The sequence below is a fragment of the Hypomesus transpacificus genome, chromosome 3, assembly GCF_021917145.1.
Source record: "Hypomesus transpacificus isolate Combined female chromosome 3, fHypTra1, whole genome shotgun sequence".
Taxonomy (NCBI): Eukaryota; Metazoa; Chordata; class Actinopteri; order Osmeriformes; family Osmeridae; genus Hypomesus; species Hypomesus transpacificus.
The window spans coordinates 4,925,798-4,949,771 of record NC_061062.1 but is presented as its reverse complement, the minus strand read 5'-3'; the positions used below and the strand labels follow the sequence as shown (position 1 = coordinate 4,949,771).

Sequence of the window (23,974 nt, the reverse complement as noted above, 5' to 3'; positions counted from 1 at the left end):
GAATAACATAATGCGACCAAGCAGCCAGTAGGGGGTGCTCTAACCTGGCAGTCTACCAGCTGTTCAGCCAGGTCCTCGTCCTGCGCGCCGGGCTCCAGGATGGGGCCGAGGGAGAAGCGAGCATTGCTCAGCCACTGGTCCAGCTCGTCGGCCTGGCTCAGGTAGCGCTGCAGGGCCTCCTCTCGATGCTGCTTTTCCAGACGGTCGCTCACACGCTCCTGAACATGCCGGATAAATCATTCTAATTTCTATCCGTTTCAAGACTTATTTTAAAAGTTGAAGAGTAATGGTGGACTGACTGGTGCCACTGACAGAAAGGATTGGGAAGAGTATGGTTGCTACTTGTCACTATTTTATAGACACAGCAGGGTTGGAGTGTTAACCTACAGGGAGGGTTGGAGACCACCAGACCCCAATCCAGCATTACCTCCAGCAGCTGCCTCCTCCCTGTGGCCTTCATGTGGATGGTGGCCATCCTCTCGGCCAGGACTGTGAGGGAGGACTGCATGGCTAGCCCCTCAGCCGGGTCCACGGCGTCCAGCTCGTCTGCGAAGCTGGACTGCAGCCCGTTGATCTCCTCCTGGAGCCTGTGGATGTCCTCCAGCATGGCCTGGCGGAGACAAGCACAGTCAGGAGCGTCAAGCTCGGCCGTTCACTTGTCACGCGACTTTAGGGCCCTGCATTTTTTCCCCATCAATGGAGGTTCTGAGATCCTCTCCCTTTGCTCACTGCATTGTGTGACCGAGATCGACGAATGCCAACTCGCACTAGAGCCTAGCTCTCAGTGACAACCCGGCACATGAAGGCTCTGAGGCCACTGCCCTTTCTGCCTCACCCAATGGTCGTCCATGTGGCCGTCGGGGGTGGCGTCGCCCCGCAGCGGCAGGCTGAGCCTGGCCTCCAGGCTCTCCATCTGGGAGGAGATGGACTGCAGGGAGCCCTGGTAGCGCTGCTGCTTCTCCAGGGCCTCGTACAGGGTCCGCTGCTTCTCGCTGATCTGGAGAGACATGGACGGGACCAGTATTAATTAACGCCACGAGGTTCACAGAACTTGGATTCATGGAGCGTCCAAATACTGCACACGGTAAGCGCAGCACACAATTAAGGGCGATCGTTGTAGGCTGGGTGTGACAGATTGGTGATTCCAGTCTGCTACATAAATAGCTTTCCAGTTGTCCTTCTCGGCGTGTTAAATACACCGCGTTGGGAACGGTGTTGCTCCTCGGAGACGGCGTGAGGACCGAGCACGGGGTCAAGGTGGCTCACCACATTCTTCAGGGTCTCCCAGGAGCGCTGGAGGTCATCTAGGTTGGCCACGGACTCAAACGTCGGGTCGTACAACTCCTGAATGGGAGCTCTTGTCAGGGTGGCTCTCCCCATGCCCATCTAAAACAGGCAGGAGACAAGTGAGCAATGGCCCTCCACAGGATGCAGTGAGTGTAGATTTGTTTATGCACGTCAATGTTAGGAGCAATGGGCAAAGATACAGTAAGGGTTTATTTGGATTATTGTCCCCATGTAGATTTGATAGCACTCATGCTGTCAGTAGATTAGAGTCAGAGGAAGGAAGGAGATAGAGAAAGAGCGAGAGAGTGCCCAGAAGGTCAAACCTTGCTTAGCGAAGCGTCAGTACTAGCCATGGGGGAGCGACAGGTGGGAGGAGAGGAGACCTCACTGCTGGCCCCCTCCTCCCCAGACTCCTCAGTCACAGGGGACAGAAGAGTGTGACAGCGGCCAGCAGTCACCTGACAAACCCATGGGTTAGGGTTAGGGTAAACCCATGCAACAGCAAGTTCGACAGGAAACCGAAACAAAGGAACCCCTATTCATGAATAACCCATTCGTACCAAATCACACACACATTTGGGGGGTTATTCACCAAGCAAGCGTGCTGTAGTGCACAGGCGGCCTCTCACCATGACAGAGGGGCCGGATTGTTTCCTGGAGGTTTGTTCTCCATCCGTCTCCTCCAGCCCCTCGGAGAGCCCCTCGGCGTCGCTCACAGCCAGCAGCGTGGTGGCGTGTTTGGCCTTCACGGCCAGCATCTTACACTTCGAGTTCAGGGAGGCTATCTGCTCCTGGTATCCTTTGATCTTCTGGGCCAGCTCCTGAACCAAAGAACGCCCCCAAGACAGCCAGAAGACCCAGCCATTGAGTTCAGTTTCAAAGAACTAGTTGTCATATGTGACTACCACATAGAGAATCTAGGAAAGAATGGCTTAACGTTTTCATAATCTTCATCTATGCTTGCTGTACTATGTCTGTGCTTTGCTAACTGTTCTGTGCATTGTGTTATGGTAACAGTGATGTTCTATTTCTATGCTATGCTTACTGTTCTGTGCTATGTCTGTGTCATGCTAACTGTGATATGCTACATCTATATTATGCTAACTGTTCTGTCCTATACTTGTGCTACGGTGGACTGTTCTGTGCTGACAGCACCTCATGGTGGAGGATCTGGGCCTGCAGCTCCTGGATGTTGCTGGTGGCGATGGGCCGGTCCTGGATGACCCTGTGAGCGTCCTCAATCAGCCCCTGCAGGTGCTTCACTTCCTGTTCATACTGCTCGTACTGCACCACCGCTTCCTGGACACCAGACAACCAACCAATCACATCATCGGATGAGCTTATGTAGCGAATTGCAGCGTGACGTGTTGACCCAAAGGGCCGCCCCCTACCTGTAGGATGTTGCACTGCTGTATGGCGACGTGCTGCAGCTGGCTGGCCTCCTGCTGCAGGCCCAGTGCCGTGCGACAGATGGCCAGGTTGGGCATCACCTCCTCTGGGACGCGCAGGGCACTCTGGCACAGCTGCACCGCCTGCACCTGCTGCTTGAAGCTCTCCATCTCTGACAGCAGGCGCTGGGAAACATAGAGGGACATGTATGCTCTGAACCAGCATAATAATTCACTGGTTGATGCTTTACATCAGGTTAGTTATTACTAAGATTTGAGATTTGAACAGGAACCTACCATAGGTAGCTCACCAGATTGGGAGTTATTATTATACCTTCATATTTGATCTTTCAGGGATGAAGTTCAGGATGTTACCTTCTCCACAGCTAGCAACAAGTGTGCAATACAGATGCAAACTGTGTTTCTTCCAGGTGATGGTGATGACCTTACCTGTCTTTGGGCCAGCTGCTCTCTCAGGTTCTGCCTGGCCAGCTCAGGGGAGGTCAGGGTGGCCTGGACCTGGTCCAGAGCCACATGCAAGGCCTTTACCTCGTACTCCAGAGCCTCCATGCTCTGAGGAAACAGCACATAGACGACTTATCAGACCTGACTTGTCAGGGTATTCATATGTCAGGTGAAGGATAAAAACTCATCAAACCAGCAGTCCTTTAAAGGTTTTTTTCTACAGATTATGGTCAGTAGTGTAATTTATAGGCATATCAAATTATTAAAACCAACCACTAAAGTTAATACCAAAGGTTTGAGAGTGAATTCATAAATGTGTGTAGCCTGAGAACTGATGAATCAAAGCAGTGTTCATCCCACTTCCTCTGTACCTCAGCAGCGTCCTCCAGGCTCTGCAGGCGAGTCCTGACGTTCTGCTGCAGCTCCTCCGTCTGACGGCTGAGGTCACACACCTGCTGGCTCATGGCCTCCACCTGCAGCACCTCCGACAGCAGCTCCACCTTCTCCCCCATGCTCTGCAGGTCTCCGTGGAGTTCCCGGGATTCTCTTAGCACAGACTGCAGGACAGGAGGGGGACAGCTGCTTACGGCAGGACAACAGTCTCACAGCAGGACTTCAAGTCTCACAGGGGGACAACGGTCTTACAGCAGAACAGTCTTACAGCAGAACAGTCTTACAGGACAACTGTCTTACAGCAGAACAGTCTTACAGCAGAACAGTCTAATAGCAGAACAGCCTTACAGGACAACAGTCTTACACCAGAATTGTCTTACAGCAGAACAGTCTTACAGCAAAAACAGTCTTACAGCAGGACACCAGGCACTGTATCTTCAATTGAGGGTATTTAACTTCCTGTCTGGTTGAAGATCCTACCCACCTGGTACATCTGTATCTGTTCCTGCAGGTGAGCTGAGGAGTTCCAGATGATGTTGGCCCTGGCCAGGCTCCTGGCCTTCTCTGACCACCTCACGATGAACTCCAGCATCTCATTGTACTCGTCTAAATGGGCCCCAGCCTGCAGAGCCGAGATAAGGAAGGAGGCGTGGGACCACAGACCAGAAAAACAGCGCTAACAACCAACTATACAATGTGATTCACGGGTGATGCAGTATAAATAGCACCTTTTACATCATCACAATGGCAACACCAACAGTCCACCAGAGAGTAAGGTTTAGGGCTTACTCATTTAGCCTCATTGTAAGGATGACAAGTCATCAGTTTTTTCAGACATTTCTGATGTTAGATTCTGACTGTCATTAACATTTCTTATGTTAGTTTCCGACGGTCATTGACTTTTCTGATGTTAGATTCTGACGGTCAATAACATTGCTGATGTTAGATGATGACCTTTTTGAGCCAGATGGTACGACACTCCGCTAGCCTGGCAGTGTGGTGATGGATGTCACGCAGCTTGGAGATGGCGTCACTCAGCTGCTTAGCCAGAAAGGGGTTCCTTCGGCCGAACTCCTGAACGGCACCGTCCAGTTCTGAGAGGGTCCGACCACAGCTGTCCAGGTCCGAACACAGACTCTAAGGAGGAGGTTAGAAGCGTTTAGAAGCGTTTCCGCAACGCTGTGGATAAAAGGGTCTGCTGAGGGAATTGAAATGCTGAAAGTAATAGTTTTATAACCTGAAAAAGCTCAACAGGCGGGAGACAGAAAATAACTGCTTGTCGAATATCAGTTCCAACCCACCTTGGTCTCGTCTCTGGCATGATCAACATCGGTAGCTTTGTCTTGGAGCTGGCTGGAGATGCCCTTCAGTTTCTCTGACACGTCATGGATCCTGGAGCTGAAGTCCTCCTTTATATCTCGGGTCTTCTGAATCTCTCTCTCTTTGGATAGAACCTTTGGCATGTGCACACACACATCAACTTGCAATCATGCAATCATATTAAAAAATCTGTACCTCACATTCAAGATTCCATGTACTTTGTCAGCTAAATGTTCACTAAATGTGAACTTGAGTGTTAGCGTGGTCCCAGAGAGGCAGCCTACCTGGTCCTCGATGGCGCCCAGAGCCAGGGAGACCTCGGCCAGCTGCATGGAGATCTCCGAGGGCAGGATGGTGAACAGGTCTAGGTACTTGCTCTGCTGCTGCTCGGCAATCTTGTCGACATTCTGACGATAGTGGATCACGTCGCCGTGCACAACCTGTAAACAACACAGACTATTAACGTAGACTGTATATTTTATTGTGTGATTGTATATTACAGTATGTTCTATCATACAGTACTTTTGTACAATAGATTACTGTTATAGACCACTATTACGCCTCCATATTCCTCTTCCTTTCAACAGCAACATGTTGTTGAGCCACAAGCTTCATGAGTATCAATGTATGTAAACATGGAGGTTATTGGTTATTTGCATGTGGTTATCGCTGTTTTGGCAGGGCTGGCTAATCACCTCCAGCTCCTGCAACAGGGAGTCAATGTCTGGGGTGGGGTTGAGGAGCAGCTCCCTGGTCTCCTGGATCCAGGCCTTCACCGCGCTCAGGTCCTTCTCCACCCCCTCCCTGTCCCTGAGCTCCTGGGCGGCCTGCGAGCGTCTGGTCCGGGACTGGACCAGGACGCTGAGGAGGCGACACAGGAACCAACAGGTATGTTTCGCATGAAATTGTGAACACAGTCAACAGATTTCACATACAGATTTACAGTGTCAGAAGACTGCACCGCTTCACTTGATTTAACATTTTATTTCTGGTCAACTTTCTAAGGCGAGAACCCAACATGAACATAAGCACCTTTCGGGTGCTAATTTACTTTCAAACTACGGCGTCGTTATTGCTCGTTTTTGTTGAACTTCTCCAGGAGGACCTGCGTGGGCCAGGCTGTGTACAGTACCTCTCAAGCTGGTCGTGCAGGGCCCTGATCTCCTGCAGGCTGGGCAGCTCGTCCTGGTCGGCGGCGGGCGAGGGCGCCTCCACATCCCTCAGCAGGCTGACGGCGTACTGCCTCAGCAAGGTGAGGGAGGACAGCTCGCGCTCCGCGTCCTGGCTCAGGGCCTCGTGCTGCTCCAGGACCGCCTGCAGCGCCGCCTTGGACGCCTTCTCCACCGCGCAGTCCGGGACGCGGCTCCGGAGCTCGTCCGAGACCGAGCCCAGCTTCACCATCTGTCGCAGGCAGAGAAGGGAACATGCAGTGTTTACCAAACCGCTGAATTTGAATTTTTATTGAAAACGTATGTGAGAAACTATACATGCAAAGTCTAACATATGTTTACTTATTCCAGTCTTTATTTGAGTGTTTTTTGTGATATCTGAAGGGGTTGATTCTTGTGCTACATTGTATGGTACTGCGTGCTATTTCTTATGGATTAACTGAGCCTAGACATTTTGAGTGTGTTCCCGCTTCCTGTGAACCTTCTCTTGGAAGGTCCTCCACTCCTGCGCCGTGTCCTCCAGCACCCTCTCCTGGCCGCGCGCCACGCTGCGCAGCCGGGTCCAGCGCTGCCACACCGTGGTCATGGAGCGGCTGATGGTGGCCTTGCTGGCGTCGCTCCCCACCAGCTCCAGCTGGGACGCCTGCTCCTCCAGCTCCGTCAGCTTCTCCTGGAAGCTGTTCACCATGGAGACCAGGGACTGGGGGGGGGGGGGGGGGGGGGTATTAGCAGGGAATGAGCATTACTGTACCTACAGTCCAATTGGCTTTTGTCTGAGTTTGGTTTACGGTTAAACATGGATTGCGTGAGTGAAGTGTTAACTAGTTACCCAAAGTGTTATGACACAAAGCAGCCCGACAGGCTATCACATTAGTGAAACTTGATACTGTAAGAGGGAGGAGGGAGTACTCCAGGAGTAATGAACCAAAACTGTGACTATTATAAACGTCCACGTCTTTATCAACAGAAGTTCGACCGGAAACATGCTCCCTGTGGCGGTGAGTACCCTGTGAGTGCGCAGCCTGTCCTCTGCTTCCTGGCTGGTGGCGGCTTTAGCGGTGGAGAACTCTGTCAGCTTCTTCTCCGCCTCGTTCATCAGCTCTATGACGGTCTGCCTGGCGTCCTGGTAGGACTGCCACTGGGCCACACAGCTGAGGAAGACACAACGCTGAAAACATGGCTCAACACAAACCAGTCAACGTAGGCACTGATCGTGACTTGGAGCCAACTGTTTTCTGACCTTCCGACGTTTTTTATTGTTTGAAATCTTCCTACCCAAGGACTGTAGATGTAACTTAGCTATATAGCTAACTTTAACACAAGTGTTTTTGTGCAAAGACCCTGTTAACTTAATAACATGCAGCATATTGAATGGAATAATAGGTTGTCACAAAGTAAAGTCATAATTACATGAGAATGGCAGGGGACAATGCAGGAGACTACCACAGTCTGAACTTAACCTTCACAACTACGAGTGGAATCAAGTACCAAATTCGTTTGTAGAGTAATGTTTTTTATAAAACTGTCCCTACTATGTCTCTCTCCCTCTTCCGTCTCTCTCTCCAACGTGGTCCTACCTGTGCAGGACGTCATGGTGACACTGCAGCTGGTCGCGGACCTCCACGCCCCTCTGCTGGGCCGACTCCACGCTGAGGCGGATCTGCTGCCTGGCCGTGGGGTTCACCAGGCTATCCAGCTGGGGCGGCAGGGCTTCCAGCTCCCTCAGGTGGGCCAGGAACTCCTGCTCGGTGGCCATGATGTCGTCCTGCTGGCGGAGGCACTCCTCGTAGTTCTCCACGTCCACCCCCAGGCTGGCCTGCTGCAGGAAGGCCACAGCGTCCTCCAGCCACTCGCAGGCGGACTGCATCCTGAAGTGGTACTTCTGGCACAGCGACAGGGCTTCCTCTAGGGTGATCTGGAGAGACGGGTGGAGATAGGTGGCAAAGTATGTGTATATTTTTTTTATTTTTGAGAAACTTTGAGAAAAATCTTGAAGTGTTTGGAATGTATACTTCTAATACAATCTAGTATAGTTCGGCAATATATTGATTTTTTTGGTGAGAAGATCTCACCTGTTTGGAGCTCAGAGCTTGTTGGACGTCCGCCTGCAGCTTGGCCATCTCCTCCAGGCTGAGGTCAACATGGGCGGGGACGAGCTCGTTGGCACTGGTGTACTTCTGCTTCTCCCTGCTGCTGAGGGCGGCCACGATCCTCAGTCTGGACTGGATCTCCTCCTGCATGATCTGCTGCTTCCTGATCTCCTCCTGGACCTTCTCCACCCTCACGTCCACGATCACCGCACAGCCGAGCTCGTCCCTGACCTGCTGCAGCCAGTCCAGGGTCCTCTTCACCTCCGTCTCAAAGTCCTTGCTCTGGACGAAGCGGTTCTCGCACTCCTCGATCAGCTCTCCCACCGCCGACTGCAGGGAGAGCAGCTCGTCCTGCCAGAGGACCACCTGGTCCCTGGAAGCCTCGTGGGCCGCCTGCTCCACATGAGGAACCAGGCTGTCCATCTGCTCCATCAGCCTGGACAGGTGGGAGTTGGCGCTCTGGAGGCTCCCGGCCAGGGCGTGGTAGTTCTTCAGCCTCTCCTCGGCCGACTGGGTCTCGGCGTTCACTTTGACCAGCTGCTCCTTGGTGGCCTTCAGCTCAGAGTCCACCTGCTTGGCCATGGCCTTGTGGTCCTCGAAGGACTCTAGGGTGTCCTCCAGGTGCTCCACCTTTTGCTCGATGAGCCTCTTCAGGCCGTTGTAAAGGCTCACCAGCTGGGTCATCATCTCGGGCCTCCAGGGCTGGCCGGTGCTACGGAAGCCTTCCTTCTTCTGGTTCAGCTCGCTGACAGCCCGGCCGAGGTTGCTCAAATCCTCCTGGATTGTTTTGTAGTCGTGCTGCAAGCTGACCACCTCCTCTGTCTGTAGGCCAACGGGCTGGTTCCCCAGGGAGTGGAACTGATCCTCCAGCTCTTTCAGGGCCTTGTGGGTCACGTCTATGAAAGAGGCGTACTCCTTGCGCGCTAGAATGGCCTGCTGGATCTTGTCTTGTTTCTCTTTGGCCAGGGCCAGTATGCCGTTGTACTGCTGAGGGAGAACGTTGAGCTTCTCATCCAGGTAGCAGTGGTCCACTTCGTTCAGGGTGGGCAGGATCTCCTGGCCTGCCCTCTGGACTGTGAGAAGAAGATTCTCGTACTCCATTGCCTGCTCTATGATCTGCTGGTACTTTGCTAGCTGCACGGTCAACTCTGCGTCTCCGTTCATTAAATTGATCTCAGGGAAGGTCACAATATCCGCTTGCTTCAGCCATTGACATGTCTTCTCCATGTCGGCCTTGAAGTACTTTCTAGAGATGAGCACCTTCTCCAGCTCCTGCAGCCTCTGGCCGCACCTCTGCAGAGCCTTCTCAAAGATGCACTGCAGCTCCTGGAGCTTGGAGAGCAACTCGACCTTCTCGTCCGCGGTGGCGTCCCTCATCAGGTCACGGCCCTGGGACCACAGGGAGGTCAGCTCGCTCTGGTAGGCCTTCAGGCTGCTCTGGATGTTCCTGCAGGTCCTTACCTGCTTCGCCAGGTCATCGGGCAGCAGGGCAATGTACTCCTCCGCCTGGACCTTCTTCTCATTCTGCTGGACCCAGGCGATGGACTGGCCGACTGCCACGAGGAACTGCGAGCGCTCCGTGAACGCCTTGCTGAGGTGCTTCCGGCGCTGGGCTACCTTCACACTCAGGGACTCCACCTCGGCCTGGGTGTCAGCGATGAGCCTTTGGAGCCGCTGGCGCTCGTTCAGCCCCAGGTGGGCCAGCACGCGGTCGGCGTCGGCCGTGGCCTGGGCCAGCAGCAGCTGTTTGGCCTCCAGCTCGCTGCAGATGCTCAGGTGGTCGAACAGGAAGCTCTGAGCCAGCTCCGGAGGGGGGCTCATCTTCATGGCCTCGGAGAGGGCCGGCTGCTGCTCCTCCACCCACTCGCGGGCCTCCCTCAGACGGGCCTCCACCTGGCCCATATCCTCCAGGGTCACCACCGAGTCCTGGATCTTCCTCTTGATGAGGCTCTGCAGCTGGGTCCAGCGCTGCTCAAAGTGGCTGATCTGTTCTTTGACCAGCTCCTTGTCATCCAGGTTTAGATGATGGATGACCTTCTGTCTCTGGTCTTTCAGGTCCTCCAGGGTGCCTCGCTGGTCCTCCAGAGTCACGGCCAGCTTCCTGAGGGCCTTCAGGTGTTCCGAGGTACTTTCAGCATCCGTTCTGGGGAGAAACCAACACAAGAACATATAAACAAACACAAACGATGCATGGCCTCCATGACATTCTTAGATAACTAGGCAACTGTATACATACATCACGCACATTACCATAACAACATGCCTGTACGATGACTACAAAACCCAATATGTAATATGACCACAATAAACCACATACCCACAAATACACTAATCACATGTTTTGGAGAACCTCACCTAGCCATATTGTCCCACTCCTTGGACACGTGTTCAAACAGGGCCTCTATAGCCGTGATGCAATCCTGGTACTCTTTAGTCCTCCGCACATCCTCCTGTCTCTGGTCCAGCAGCTTGTTGGCCTGGTGACACAGCTCCAGCCAGGAGTGGCTGAGTCGGCCGATCTCCGCGTGCTCCGGGGAGTCCTGACCCCCGCTCAGCCTGCTCACGCTCTCTGTCATTCTGGTCAGGGTGCCCTGCTTGGACTGCAGCTGCTGGCAGAACTCCTGTCGGCCACGCCCCCAACAAATGTAAATGAAATACAAACAGGAAGAAGGACTCAGTGTAATTATCTATATTATTAATTATATTATATATAATTATCTAGGAGTCAACATGCTGAAATGAGTAGCAGCATCAGCAGAAATGCAGCCCATCCGGACACTCACGCAAAGCTTTGAGATTACATGGGAGATGAAGAAAGTGGTGAAGATGTGGACAACTGGAGGTGTAGAAGAAGGAGGTGTGGAAGTAGACTGGGTAATAAGACTAACTTAATGGGATCTCACTACCTCTTAGCTAGGTCTAACTCTTACTACAAGCGCCTGGATCTGAAGAGTTACCGAAGAGTGTGGTAGCAGTGGGGCGTCCTACCTTGGCCTGAGTGAGCATGTTGTGGGCTATCTTGGTCTCCAGCTCGGCAGGTCGCCTGGAGAGGGTGACTAGCTGCTGCTCCACGTCCTGGAAGAGAGCCGTCAGCTCCTGCTTCTGCTCCTTGATCTCCCTCCAGCCCTCCGACAGCTCCTGGGAGCTCGACATCCTCTCCTCGATCTGCGACAGCACACACAGTAGAAGGTCCAGGGTTCTTATAAGGGATCACTTTAGCTCAAGGGTGTTGGATAGACAGGACGCTGGGGGTTAGAGAGGTCACTGAAAGGTCATGGAAAGGTCAGGGCCCCTCACCGTGAGTTTGACCCGCTGGACGTCTGCGGCGGTGACTCTCACAGCATCATCAGCCAGATCGCAAACAGAACACACGAGGTCCAGGTAGGTACTGGCCTGCTCCTGGAGAGCGCGGTAGTGCTTCACCTGAGCAGACACCAGGAACGATTCAACCATCAGGCACCACATAAAACTGATCTCAAAGTAAAATCTTTAACCTTGTCCTTTTTTTAAGTGACTAACTGTACACTAAATCATTTAATATCACAGCAATATAAAAAACATTGTTGTAAGTTCAAGTCAACAACAGTTAACAGCCCAGTTTTCTCAGAAATGACAAAGTTAGAGATGGCGTGTTTGTTTTCGCCATGGAAACGGGAATGCTGGAATTTCCAGAGCACAGAGACCCACAACACACTTCATTGTCATGGAGAGACAATTATTATTGTGTCACTTGATTCCAATGTCCGTCTATGGAGACGGGTCAGCGCTCCGCAGTACCTGCTTGAGCGCCTCCTGCAGGCCGGAGGGGGCCTGGTCGTGCAGCCGGAGCTCCTCGTGCACCGTGGAGAGCCAGACCTGACACTGCTGTAGGGTGTCCTGGTGACTGACATGCTTCTGCAGCTCCCTGTCCAGGCTTTGGTACACCTGAGGGAGCACGCACACGCAACACCGCAGCCAAGGCAAGTTAGAGGAGAGCTCAAGACTATGCTCAGTTAGATAATGGTGTCTGAGGATAGGTATAGTGCAGTGTTGGAGTACACATGATGAGGCTGTGTGTTCAAATCCCCGCATGAATCCTTTATTTACATATATTTATTACTTTCAGATTATATGTCGACTTACGCGTTGGGCGGTGCTGCAGATGGCAGAGTAACTGTGTCTAGTGCCCTGCAGGTGGGCCTGGACCTGCTGACTGATCTTAGCCTGCACTTGGTCAGAGCCGCTGGCCACCAGGTCTTCACCTTTCCCTTTCAGACTTGTCAAGCGCTCCTCAAAACCGGCGATCTCCTCCATTATGGCCTGCAAATACCCAGAGACAAAACAGTCTCAAAACGGGTTCAAAATGGGACCATGGCACACCAAGCAACAGCCCAACAATTCATTTCATTCATTGTCATTGGTCACCCCCGTGACATTGTCCCCTTGTGAGCCCAGGTGGTAGCGGTCACCTTGTGCCTGGCTAGCTGCTGGGTGGCCATCTCCATACTGCTGGTCTGCATGGAGTCAGAGGTGACCAGGCGGCTGGACATCTGTAGAAGCCACTTCTCCACCTCCTGCAGATCGCTGTTGTAGCTCTCGTGCTCCTTCAGCCACTCCTGCATGCTCTGTACCTGGGCCTGCAACCCAACACCACCCCACCTCCTCCTTAGAGCCTGGCCCACGACAACAACCCCCCCATCTCCAACCTCTCTCCATCCAGATACAACAGTCAGGTAGGCTAATACGACCACAGGCCTTCCGTGAGTAGAGACCACCACTGGTAATATATAGACCAATATTTAGATTGGTTTAGGTGCAGTTTTTTGGGCGTATGTGAAGCCCTCTGTGACATTGCTTACATGAATAAAAAAGGGCAACATTAATACAATCTGCTTGCTATAAAATGTCTGTTTTGGAATGTACCTGCCTATGTAGCCGAATGTACCTGACGTAGCGAGACTATCATTTTGGAATTCGAACCAAATTCAAAAACATGGTCCGTGGTAAGACCTACCTTGGCTGCAGTGCAGATGTCTTGATAGTCTGTCTGCAGCCGGCTGAGGTTGTCGCTGATGGTAGGATCGTGGACCGTCTCCAGCAGAACCTCTCCCTTCTCCACCACAGACCTCACCGCTGACTCGTGAGACTGCACAGTCTGCTGGATAGTCTAGATGACGACACCATTCAAATGTTTATGAAATGAGTATCTTTGTGAGCCAGTGACAGTGACATTCAACAATAATCGACAGCTTTTTAAGTATTTCCTTTGTTTTGTGTAAAGGATGTAAAGCTTATATGAAATAAAACTGTGTATTATAAGGAGCCATTGAGCTACCCTGTATTTGGCTAGCTGAGCTTTCTTCTGGTAAAGCTCAGCCTTGGGCTCGACGGAGCAGCCCAGCAGAGCCTTGGTCTCTGCCAGCCACTGGGCCTGGGTCTTGTACTTGTCCAGGAAGTCTCTGGAGAGAGCGATGCATTTCTCCAGAGCGCTGTGCTCGGCGCGCAGGGTGGCCGTCAGCCCCTCCAGCTGGGAGAGGCGCTCGTCCACCTCCTCTTTCAGCTTCAGGGCCTCGGGTTCCTCCAGGAAGGCCATGGCTCGTTCTGTCTTCTCCCTCATGGTCTTCAGGAAGCCGTGGCCCTGCTCCATGTCTGCCTGGAGGGCCTGAGAAACAGACGGGATAGGAACACGGGAGTCAGGCTGCTTTTATACACTGAGAAGAGCTGAGGAGGTTTTTTGTTGTTGTTGCAGTTTTATGATGTTTGGTGTTTTAGATGGTCCGTTAATTTCAGTACCTCCAGTTTCTTCATCTTTCTCTCCATGGCAACGCGGTCCACCGTATCGATGCTGACAGCCACAGCTTTGAAGCTGTTCTGCGCGGCGCTCAGCCAGTCAGAGAAGGTGCTGAAGCCACTGTGGGCCTCCTCTATGCAGGACACCTCCTCCTGCAGCTGTTTGATGGTGTCCTACAACACAGACCAGGACACAGGAGGGAAACATGTCAGGAAAGAGAGGAGAGGGCCGCTTATATCAACTGACAGATGTGTGTGTGCGTGTCAGAGGTTGTGTGTGCTGTTGAGTGTTAGGTTTGCCTGGTTTAGATCAGTTTGTTGCTCATAGACGCGTAGACGTGGGTTTCTATATGCTAGCCTGACCAGTAACGGAACCCCTGTCACAGTGTCAGTGTGTGTGTGTGTATCAGTGTATGGGGGTGTGTGTAGCTGTGTGTGTCAGGTAGTGTTTGTGTGTGTGTCAGGTCATGTGTGTGTGTGGGCCCTACCAGGAGGTGCAGCAGCAGGGCGTGGTAGCGGGCGGTGAGCTGGGTGGCCCGGGTGCTGACACGGCTGCTCATGTGGGTCTCATCCAGAACCTGGCGAGCCAGCACACCCAGCCCCTCCATCTCCTCTTGGTACACCTGCACCTCCTCCTGCCAGCCCTGCAGAGAGGGAAGAGGAGGGGGAGACGGAGATAGAGAGTCAGGCATTGACATTAACCGAGAAAAAATAGGGATGTGAGAGAGAGGGAGAGGTAAAAGATAGAAAGAGAGGGATAGAGAGAGATAGAGATAGAGAGAGAAAGACATTAAAAAATAAGTGAGAGAAAGAGTAGATATTGAGAGGGAAAGAGAGGGACGGAAAAAGAAATAAGGACAAAGCTAGAGAGAGGGACAAGATAAAGCAAGATCTCAATATCTAGCTGTGACCCAACCCTCCCCCCCCCCAGTCTCCTGACCCCCTGCTGACCTTTATAAGCTGCAGCTGAGCCTCTTTGGTCTCCCGGTCAGACCTGCGATGGCTGCGCAGCTGGCCCTTGGTCTCCATGCCCTTGAGCCAGCTGTCTAGGCGCTGGAACTTCTGTTCCATCTGCCTGAGCTTGGCCAGGGCGCTGTTGAGCTGGGCCCTGGTGTCTCCAAGGCAGCCCTGGTACATCCTCCAGTCCTGCTGCAGGGTCTCCAGGGTCCGGTCCTCGATCTGGGGGGCCCCCCAAGGGACAACGTGGTCTCGGCTCACCACCAGGCTGTTGAGTAGGGCCTGGCCCTCTGTGCAGTGTCTCTGCAGCTCCTGGGAACGGAAATTATGTAACCTGTCAATGTTTGGAGCTCCACGCATAGGTAATATAGATCACTGGATACCTGAGTTAACATTATTTCAAATGTTACTTAAAATACTTTCAAATGTTTTTTATGGAGTATTTTCACTTCAATGAAAGGGTAGAAAAGTGTAAAGTATCCCTAATTCCTGTATGTGAAAGCAGAAATATTATAATTTTTGCTTTATTCTTATTCATTATTTGTATTTCCTATTATCAGTAAAAATGGTAAAAAGACCATTTTCCTTTATAGTTCCTTCATAATTTTGTTTCTGTAAGTGAAGACAAAGAGATACTATATGTTGGGACCTGTAGTTTCTGAAGCGTCTCCTCCAGAGTCTCCAACTCCCCCTCCAGCTGGGTGTAGCAGCCCAGCTTCTCCTGCTCCTGCTCCAGCCACTGCTCAAACGCTTGCAGCCCCCTCTGGTACTCCTGGTGAGCCTGAACCAGCTCCTCTGCCTTTCCCACCGCACTCTGGAGGAACAAACACGCTACCTATGAGTATGTTGGAGATTACATGATTTCTGTTTCAGGTTGCCTGCTGTGCACCTTATCTATAGGATGGAGTAAGTATAGCCTACATATAAACAGATATATAAACTATAACTACACATAACTATATACTGTATGTTTGTGTGTGCATATGTATAGCAATTAATCGAAGATCAAAAGGTTGCAGGTTCTAATCCCCAATTACTTAATGGCATAATTAAAAAAAACGTCACTTTTCCTGCTGCTACGTGCTGCTGCTCTGCAGCCTGTGTACCTTGGCTCTGTGTCTGACGGTGTTGTAGCGCTCCTGCAGGTCCTGCAGCTCCAGCTGGGCCACATAGTGCTCCGCCATGCTGGCACTCTTAGCCGTGATGGTCTCCAGCAGGCTGCTGTGGCTTAGCACCTCCTCGTGCAGCAGCTGAGTTAACACCACAACAACACTGGGTTCACTTCACTGACAGGCTGTTTAGGCTTCAAACGTGGCCATTTTATTGTGTTGGTGGATGACCAAGAGCCCATTCACCATGCAAATGTAAAAGGAAGTCTACTTTGAAATACTCTGTCAGTCCCTCAGTCCGGGCATGTGTGCTGTCCTGCAGCATGTATCTGATACCTTGGCTTTGCCCAAGTTGGAAGTCTTGTCCCTCATCTCTGGACACTGTTTGTCTGTCGGGTTGAGACTGTCCTCCACCCGCTCCACCCAGGCCACAAACTGGCGCACGTCCTCCTGGTAGCTGGTCCACTGGGAGAGGGCACCCTCCAGCTGGCTGTAGAGAGATGGACAGAACAGCACTTCAGTCCACACAATCATCATCACTTGGAATGGCTTGGAGAACTGGAGTTGTACTTTCAATGACAGGAGTTCTACTTGGAACTAAAAGGATACACTTGCTGGGGAAATTGTGATAGTGCTTGAGGCCACTGCAGCAAGGGCAGTTTCACCTATTTTCTATCCCCACCAAACCTATTGTTTAACTAATATCAAATGTCTTCATATTTGGAGAAAGACAAGCCTGTATGGGTGTACTATGTCTGTACATTATGAAGATTTCATATAATAAAAAGCAAACATCCATTTGTTGCTGCTAATTTCCACTAAATACTGACTGAATGTAGACAGGAAACATGGTTCTTTACTCATTATATTTAGTGCAGGAGGTAATGGTGATGTTACAGTCTGACATGGTTGACTATGACAAAGAAATTGGGCAATCTTGTGTACAATCTTTCCTTAACAAGGCCTATATAAACTTCCTAGTAAGTTTTCCCTTTAAACTAATATTTTTAGGCATCATATTGCATTCCATCAATAAAAGAAACCTTTTTGACACAAACCACATTGTCACTCTAGCAGAATCTTAGTTGGATCGCAGCTCAAACATTAGGCTACCACCTGCCAACTTAAAATATGCCCCTCCAAAAAGTAAATACACTTGAAGTGTATTGTTTTTAACTGGAGAATATAACAAGTTTGCTGGAAATATGGTTTGATGCATTTCCAATTGATCTGCTGTCTAGTAATCAAGACAAGTTTGTTCAGCGAGAAGGAAACGTGACTGGCTCGCTTTCTGTAGCTATCAGCTCCTATGGGTCTAGAGCTGAAGCCGATGGAATTTAGCTAACTGGCTGGTAGCGACAGTAGTAACAGGATAGGACAATTTATTGTTTATCATTTAGTGCGATTTTTCCTAGAAGGCCAAGGCGGGGTGAGAAAGGCCTTATGCAAGCCGCCGAAACCATTTCAATGCAGATAAAAACCCTGTGGGCCTAGGTAGGGTGGGAACATAAGTACTATATATGTGAGATAACAATAGGGTGCCTTGCTGAGGGTAAGCACAATTACTGGTGTTCTCCTAGATATCATTGGAGTTCTACATGGCATCCCTGTATTGTGATTACACTGCACTTCTCAGAGTGGTTCCGAGCAATGGATTTGAAGAGGACAGAAAGGATCCAGACCTCTTGCACTGGATGGAGGCAGACAGCAGGCCATCCCATGAGTCCTTCAGGTCCTGGATGTGTTTCCGGACCACAGGGACCCCCTCAGCTGAGGTGTTCCTCTGCACAGACTCCCCCCTGGTGGCCAGCATTTTCAGCTGAATCTCCTTCTCCTGGCGTGCGGTCAACAAGGCCTGGCGGGGGCCCAGACAGAAGATGGTCAGTCTGGTTCACAGTACTAAAACCCTGTTACTATTACAGTACAGTATCACTGAATCTCTGTTTCAGTTAGGGCCCAGTCAGTCCGTGCATTGGAAATGCATCTCTTATGTCAAAATTAACAACAAGAGAGTCTAAAAGCATGACTGCACATCCACTGTGGTCCCAATATGTATCAAAATTAATCTTTAAGCATAAAACAACGTCCCCGGCCGAATTGTCATCTGTGTCCCGTACCTCCAGCTTGATCATTCTGCTGTCCAGAACGTTCTTGTCAGCGGTGGGGGTGCAGTAGGTCTGCAGCATGTGACTTGTATCTGCCACCCAGTTCTGCAGCTCCTTCAGCCCCTGGGAGAAGAGCTGGTGCTCAGTGACGATGCGGTCGATGCGGGAGGCCTTCTCCTGAGGAACCACACAAGTCAGATTCCCAGTCAACGCTGCACATTCTCCCTGCATGCGTTCACTCGTCTCAAGCCAGGAACACCTCACCATGCTGCCAGGAACACCTCACCAAAGGCACCCACCCATGCTAACACTACAAAGCTACACTAGGCTAACGACTACGGAGAAATGTAAGACCAGTCATAGCCAAGTGAACACAAGAAAAGCTATCACGCTAATAATTAGTGAACAAACCATGTTAGGTTACAACTCACAACATTCACCACACCTACAAAATAGGCACGATCGAATTGGCACGTTCATTAACATCACACAACGTAAAGCAAAGGCTTTCTCCACACAGACCTAGTCAAGTGCCAGAGCCCTCCTCTCCCAGCCCAGGGGCCATACAGAGGCGGGCGGGCAGGCAGACGTTACCTTGGTCAGGTTGGTTAAAGCTAGGTACTGAGCGGACAGCTGGGAGACACGGTGCACAAAGCCTTTCCCGGCGGCGTGCTCGTCCCACAGGCGCTGAGCCTTCTCTCTCAGCCTGCTCAGCTGAACCTCCTGAGAGGCTAACTCCTCGAGCGCAGACTGGAAGAGCACAAGCAGGTTACCACAGATGCATGCAAGCACACACAAACACGCACACACAGAGACACACAAAGAGACCCAGAAGGAGACGGGACGGTTGGCGTCAGACGGTTAGACCACAGGGGTTAGGAAGACAGCGTGGCGAAGGGGAGAGAGGGAGGGAGAGAGGAGCAGAGGGAGGGAAGGACAGAGGAAGGGAGGACAGAGGGAGGGAGGGAAAGAGGGAAGAAGAGAAAGAGGGAGGGAGGGACAAAGGGAAGGATGGAGGGAGGGAAAGAGGGAGGGAGGGAGAGGAAGGGACCCTGTCAATGTTAGGGTCATGAAACAGCATTCAGGATCATGACGCATAATCAATAGATTTATGGACACTGCAGACAGGGAGTTTTAATGCGAGCGTTTGAAAGACCCTAACAGAACCTCAAATTGTGAATAGTTATTTAACATTAAATGATCAGAAGCGTTAACAGCCTTAAAGATGAGCAGGACAAGATGGCGGCACATTAGCGGTTAGCTGTTGCGACGAGCGCTGACACGGCGCTGCAAGCTGGATGAGAGAACGTCGTTTCCTGAGACAAGGCTGAAATGGGCTTCCTCTCGACAGTGCTGGTGGGGCTGGTGGTGATGTGGACGGCTTTTAGCTGTCTCTCTCTACCCAAAGGGGAAACTTTACCTGCAGCTTGCACAACTCCTGCTTCTTGGCGGTGAGGTCATGGAGACGGGCGTTGCTCTCCTGCACGCTGGCCTCCGTCTCGTTCAGCCAATCCTGGAGAGGCTCGGCGCTCGCCTCAAAGTCCTTCATCTGAGACTGAAGGTTCTAGAACCAAAAAAGTCCAACGTGATTTTCCACACGCATTTCATCGCAAACGGAATAATATTTGATCAAATGGACATTGTATCTGATAATTGACTAGTCACGTCTAATAACATATCCAGATAATAAAATAGACAGAGAGTAAAGACATGTCCAGATATCTTACCTGCAAAGCTGTCTCTCTTTGGTGAAGGTTAGACATGAGAGTCTTCCAGTCCTCTCTGGCACTGCTGATTTTAGAGAGAACAGCCTCCACCCTGTCCTTTACTGCAACACTGTTGACCAGCTCACCGCTGACCACCACCGAGTTTAGTTTAGACTGGCCCTGCTCCCTGTCGCTCACAAACTCCTGCAGAGGAACCAAGAAATGAAGACTCACTGTGGGGAACCGTCCATTTCTCAACAGACAGGGGCTTTGGATGAGCTTTCTGTGTCTGTCTGTGGTGAAACAGCCAATGGATCTCTCTCTGTCTCTCAGTGGAATACCTGGATCTTCTGCAGGCTGGACGAGGCCTCGCTCAGGTTCTGTGGCACGTCGAAGGACTTGGCCGTGTTAATCTTGGCGTTGACCAGCCACTGCTGAAAGTCTCGGTAGGCAGAGCGGAACCTCTGGTCTAGAACCTTCTCTTTGCTCTGGCACTGCCTGGAGGCCTGGAGGCTCAGACTGAGCCACAGCAGAGGAATGGGAGGGGGGGGGGGGTGAATATCAGGCAAAATGTTCAAGCAAGGCACCTTCAAGACAGCAACAAAACCTAGACTAGGACATCAGCTTAGGGAACTCAACAATCTCGCTTATCAGTTCTTTATTGCTTTATTGGTATGAAATACCTTTATAAATACTACCAAAGCTACAAGGAGGTTATGAAGATAATAATGTCTCGCCTGTACGTGATGCTTCCTACCTAAGGACTAACACATTTTTGGTTTTAGGGGATAAAGATTGGTGTGACTTCTTCCAAAGGACTATAAATGTACAGTTTTGATCACAATCAACAAAGCAACAGTTATAAACGATCCCGTTTCAACAGAACCATGTTTAAACAGGAAGCACCTCATCTGCAAACCTACCTGAGTTTGAGTGTCTGGTGCTTCGTGAAGCTCACTCACCTGTTGTATTCCTTGATGAGGGAGGACACCCTCTCTGACTGAGTGCCCAGGTCTCTGGAGAACCGGCACAGGTCGTTCAGCTGGGTCTTCAGGCTGTCTGACATGGGCTCTGCTTTCACCAGCCCGTCCAGAGTATCCTGGAGAATTCAACAGAGAGGAAAAGGACCGATCTTGTGGTTGCTTTGGTACTAATCCTTAGAATGGGTGGGAGAATCCAACAATCCTCATAAGCCATTTCTAGCCACATCCGTGTCTGCTCAAATGGATACATGACGACTGGCCACTTCAAGCCGTTTCAAGATAAGAGCATTTGCCAAAATTGGAATCATTCCCGATGTCAATCTGCTGCTCCGTTCCATCTCCTGTGCTCTGCAGGTGCAGGGTTCTGGTCCTCACCTTAGCTATCTGCCAGCCCTCCACGGCCTCCTCTGGACTGCTCTTCCCCTCGGCCTGGGCCAGCCTGAGGCGGTGCTTCTTCAGCTGGCCGCCAAACTCCCCCAGGTCCTTCTCCAGCCGGGCAGCCAGGCTGCCGAATTCCTGCTCCGAGGAAGCGATCTGAGAGAGTGCTGTCTCCAGGGCGCCTCGCGTCTGCAGCGCCCCACGCTCCCACTGCTCCCAGGAAGACAGTAGCGCTGACTCCTCCCGCTCCACGGCCTCGAAGCCCCCGGCGCCTGTGTGGTCCCTGGCCGCCGCTCCTGCCCGCTGCACCCGGCTCAGCCTTTCTCGGCCGCGCTCGCGAGACTCAATCAGCTCCTGACACAGAGGAAGTCACACAGGAATCCATTATCATCACTAGCCACGACTCAAAGCAGAGGTTTCTGTCTTTGGAGATGGAGATTTATGATATCCCGTTCAACATCACACAGTGAGAGGGATGGATTGTCGGGATTTGATGTATGCATCCTCACCCAGACTTTGGAGAGCTTCCTCTGTACGGAGGCTGAGTCTCCTGATAGGTCAGACCAGCGCTGAAGCTCCTCCTTTGCGGAGGTCAGCCAATCATTGAAGTCTCTCACAGCTTCCTGGTACTCCTCATGCTCTGACACAATGTCCTCCATGGCCTGGACCTTAGCCTTGGGAGCAAAGGATCATGGGACAAGATCTCAGAATCAATCATGGGAAACTCAGCCTCGAACACAACTATACTTCCAAACACACAAAATGCCTTAATGACAGTCCCCTGGTTTTCCGCAGCCTACCTTGACGACGGCTGTGATGTCTACAAAGTGCGCGCTCAGCTCTGCCCTCGACTCCGGTCTAAAGACCGGGTCTTCGGTCTTCTCGTGAAGCTCCACTGCCTTCTCCATCAACCTGGCCAGCGTGGCGCCATGGGCGTCCACATCGGCCAGCACGGCCCTGAGGCGCTCCAGGAGACAGGCCTTCTCCTTCAGCCCTGGCTGCTGGGCCAGGGCCACTCCCACATCCTGCTCCACTGTCTCCATCCACTGCTGCAGCTGGTTCCTGCTGTCCAGGAAGCTGCTCCACTGGGTCACCGTCCACTCCAGACGGCTGAGGGGACAACAGGTAAACACACCAGGTCACACACAGGTAAACATGGGTAAACACACAGGTAAACACACAGGTATACACACAGGTATACACACAGGTAAGCATGAGTAAACACAGGTAAACATGGGTAAACACACAGGTATAGACATAGGTAAACATGAGTAAACACAGGTAAACATGGGTAAACACACAGGTAAACACACAGGTATAGACATAGGTAAACATGAGTAAACACAGGTAAACATGGGTAAACACACAGGTAAACACACAGGTAAACATGAGTAAACACAGTGTGCCGGTGTGTCCACTGGCACCAGCAGAGAAAACACAAGCTGTCTGTGAGCACCCACACGTCCCTATTCTTCCTCTTATATGGCAGTGTTTCCCACAGATTAGAAATCTATTTGTGGCGGGGGGGGGGGGGGGGGGGGGGGGGGGGGGGGGGGGGGTTAGTATGTAGCTCCTTTTTCTCACCAAAAGAACGAAGGGGAACCTTCGATTAAGAGATGTTCGTAGGTACCTAGTGAAAAATAGCGTCAACTTTCCAAGACCTTTAGCTACGGCACAAATGCTGAAGGCTCGCTGATATAGCTGTCTATCTTACAAGAACAGCGTATGTACGCATCGTTGCTAAAGTGTTCTGACGTTGTGACGTGTGCGTATGTGAGAAAGACGCGTGAGTGACAGAGAGACAGAGGGAGAGCAGAAATGAAGCTGAACGAATACGCTGCGTGTTTTAACCTAAATAGTAAAACATTGTTTTGTTTTTTACTAAACGCAATATGTGGCGGCCGGTGTTGATTCTGTGGCGCAGCGCCACAAATGAGTCTATGTGTGGGAAACACTGTATGGGGTCTGACGCCCCCTGAGTCCCCACTCAATTCATAAGATAACCCGCTTCAGGTCTGCAGCTCTGATGGAGCTGTGCTACAGGGTGGCTGTGGCCGGGCCTACCTGTGACAGCTCATGGAGGTCATAAGCATGTTGGCCCAGGCGTCTTTCAGGCTCTGCAGCTGGGAGCGAATGGCCTGCTGGCGCTCCTCGCTGTGGTGCTTCAGCACCTGCTCGCCCTTCCCCACGGTCATGTTCAGCTTCACCTCGCCCTCGCCCTTCATCAGCAGGATGTCCTGTTCATAGGAGGGAGGAAGGGAAGTACGAGTAGGGAAATACGTCAAGACGGAAGAAAGGAAAACATGCGAAAGAGGAGCAGAGGATGAAACAATGACTTGCGTAACCACAAACAGAAGAAGCAAAAATCTCAAGACAAGCCCCAACTCAACCACACTCCCGACCCTTCAGTCAACGGACCTGCACCAGGCCCAGCCTCTTCTCCAACGTCTCCTTGTTCCCCAGCGTGCTGTTAAGCGAGGCCAGCCTGTCCTTGGCGGCATTGAGCCAGGCCCAGGTGGCCAGCAGGGTCTCCTGGAAGGCCTGCTGCTCCTGCAGGGTGAGCTGGGCGCCACGCAGCCTTTCCCGGACGCGCCGCAGCAGGTCCTGGTGTTGGGACTGCAGCTGGGCCGCCACCCGCGTCTCGCTGCCGTCGCCGCGCCCACCCTCGTTCAGGAGCTGCGCCTCCTGGCACAGGCGCTCAAAGCAGTCCCTGGCCGGGAGAGACGGGTGGACAGAGGGTTTGGTAAGACAGGGTTGGATGGATGAAGACATGGTGATTAAAATTAGCTAGTAACCATTTCATAAATAACCAATAACTATAGCACCATCTTTCAGCTGAGAGAAACAACAGTTTA

At 51.6% G+C, this 23,974-nt stretch overlaps 1 protein-coding gene across 1 annotated transcript in view; it reads right to left on the bottom strand.

Annotated features, from left to right (window-relative positions):
* The window catches only part of syne1b (spectrin repeat containing, nuclear envelope 1b), a 94,689-nt gene that overhangs the window by 29,358 nt on the left and 41,357 nt on the right, over positions 1-23,974 (bottom strand). The window contains exons 50-95 of the mRNA XM_047013860.1: positions 23,538-23,829; positions 23,184-23,356; positions 21,920-22,229; positions 21,629-21,793; positions 21,117-21,473; positions 20,721-20,857; positions 20,100-20,277; positions 19,780-19,962; positions 19,473-19,616; positions 18,647-18,802; positions 18,065-18,229; positions 17,630-17,802; positions 16,284-16,437; positions 15,945-16,088; positions 15,488-15,652; positions 14,833-15,150; positions 14,370-14,525; positions 13,885-14,055; positions 13,427-13,753; positions 13,106-13,258; positions 12,561-12,728; positions 12,235-12,411; positions 11,890-12,036; positions 11,410-11,535; positions 11,101-11,277; positions 10,468-10,733; positions 8,095-10,255; positions 7,600-7,937; positions 7,029-7,173; positions 6,504-6,722; positions 5,986-6,254; positions 5,549-5,714; positions 5,138-5,293; positions 4,835-4,987; positions 4,488-4,670; positions 4,018-4,155; positions 3,512-3,697; positions 3,126-3,248; positions 2,679-2,861; positions 2,443-2,586; positions 1,917-2,108; positions 1,611-1,745; positions 1,267-1,386; positions 836-997; positions 428-610; positions 45-218 (exon numbers count right to left, since the gene is read on the bottom strand). Coding sequence (XP_046869816.1) covers positions 45-218; positions 428-610; positions 836-997; positions 1,267-1,386; positions 1,611-1,745; positions 1,917-2,108; positions 2,443-2,586; positions 2,679-2,861; positions 3,126-3,248; positions 3,512-3,697; positions 4,018-4,155; positions 4,488-4,670; positions 4,835-4,987; positions 5,138-5,293; positions 5,549-5,714; positions 5,986-6,254; positions 6,504-6,722; positions 7,029-7,173; positions 7,600-7,937; positions 8,095-10,255; positions 10,468-10,733; positions 11,101-11,277; positions 11,410-11,535; positions 11,890-12,036; positions 12,235-12,411; positions 12,561-12,728; positions 13,106-13,258; positions 13,427-13,753; positions 13,885-14,055; positions 14,370-14,525; positions 14,833-15,150; positions 15,488-15,652; positions 15,945-16,088; positions 16,284-16,437; positions 17,630-17,802; positions 18,065-18,229; positions 18,647-18,802; positions 19,473-19,616; positions 19,780-19,962; positions 20,100-20,277; positions 20,721-20,857; positions 21,117-21,473; positions 21,629-21,793; positions 21,920-22,229; positions 23,184-23,356; positions 23,538-23,829 — 10,612 coding nt within the window. The remainder of the gene's footprint in view (positions 1-44; positions 219-427; positions 611-835; positions 998-1,266; positions 1,387-1,610; positions 1,746-1,916; positions 2,109-2,442; positions 2,587-2,678; positions 2,862-3,125; positions 3,249-3,511; positions 3,698-4,017; positions 4,156-4,487; positions 4,671-4,834; positions 4,988-5,137; positions 5,294-5,548; positions 5,715-5,985; positions 6,255-6,503; positions 6,723-7,028; positions 7,174-7,599; positions 7,938-8,094; positions 10,256-10,467; positions 10,734-11,100; positions 11,278-11,409; positions 11,536-11,889; positions 12,037-12,234; positions 12,412-12,560; positions 12,729-13,105; positions 13,259-13,426; positions 13,754-13,884; positions 14,056-14,369; positions 14,526-14,832; positions 15,151-15,487; positions 15,653-15,944; positions 16,089-16,283; positions 16,438-17,629; positions 17,803-18,064; positions 18,230-18,646; positions 18,803-19,472; positions 19,617-19,779; positions 19,963-20,099; positions 20,278-20,720; positions 20,858-21,116; positions 21,474-21,628; positions 21,794-21,919; positions 22,230-23,183; positions 23,357-23,537; positions 23,830-23,974) is intronic.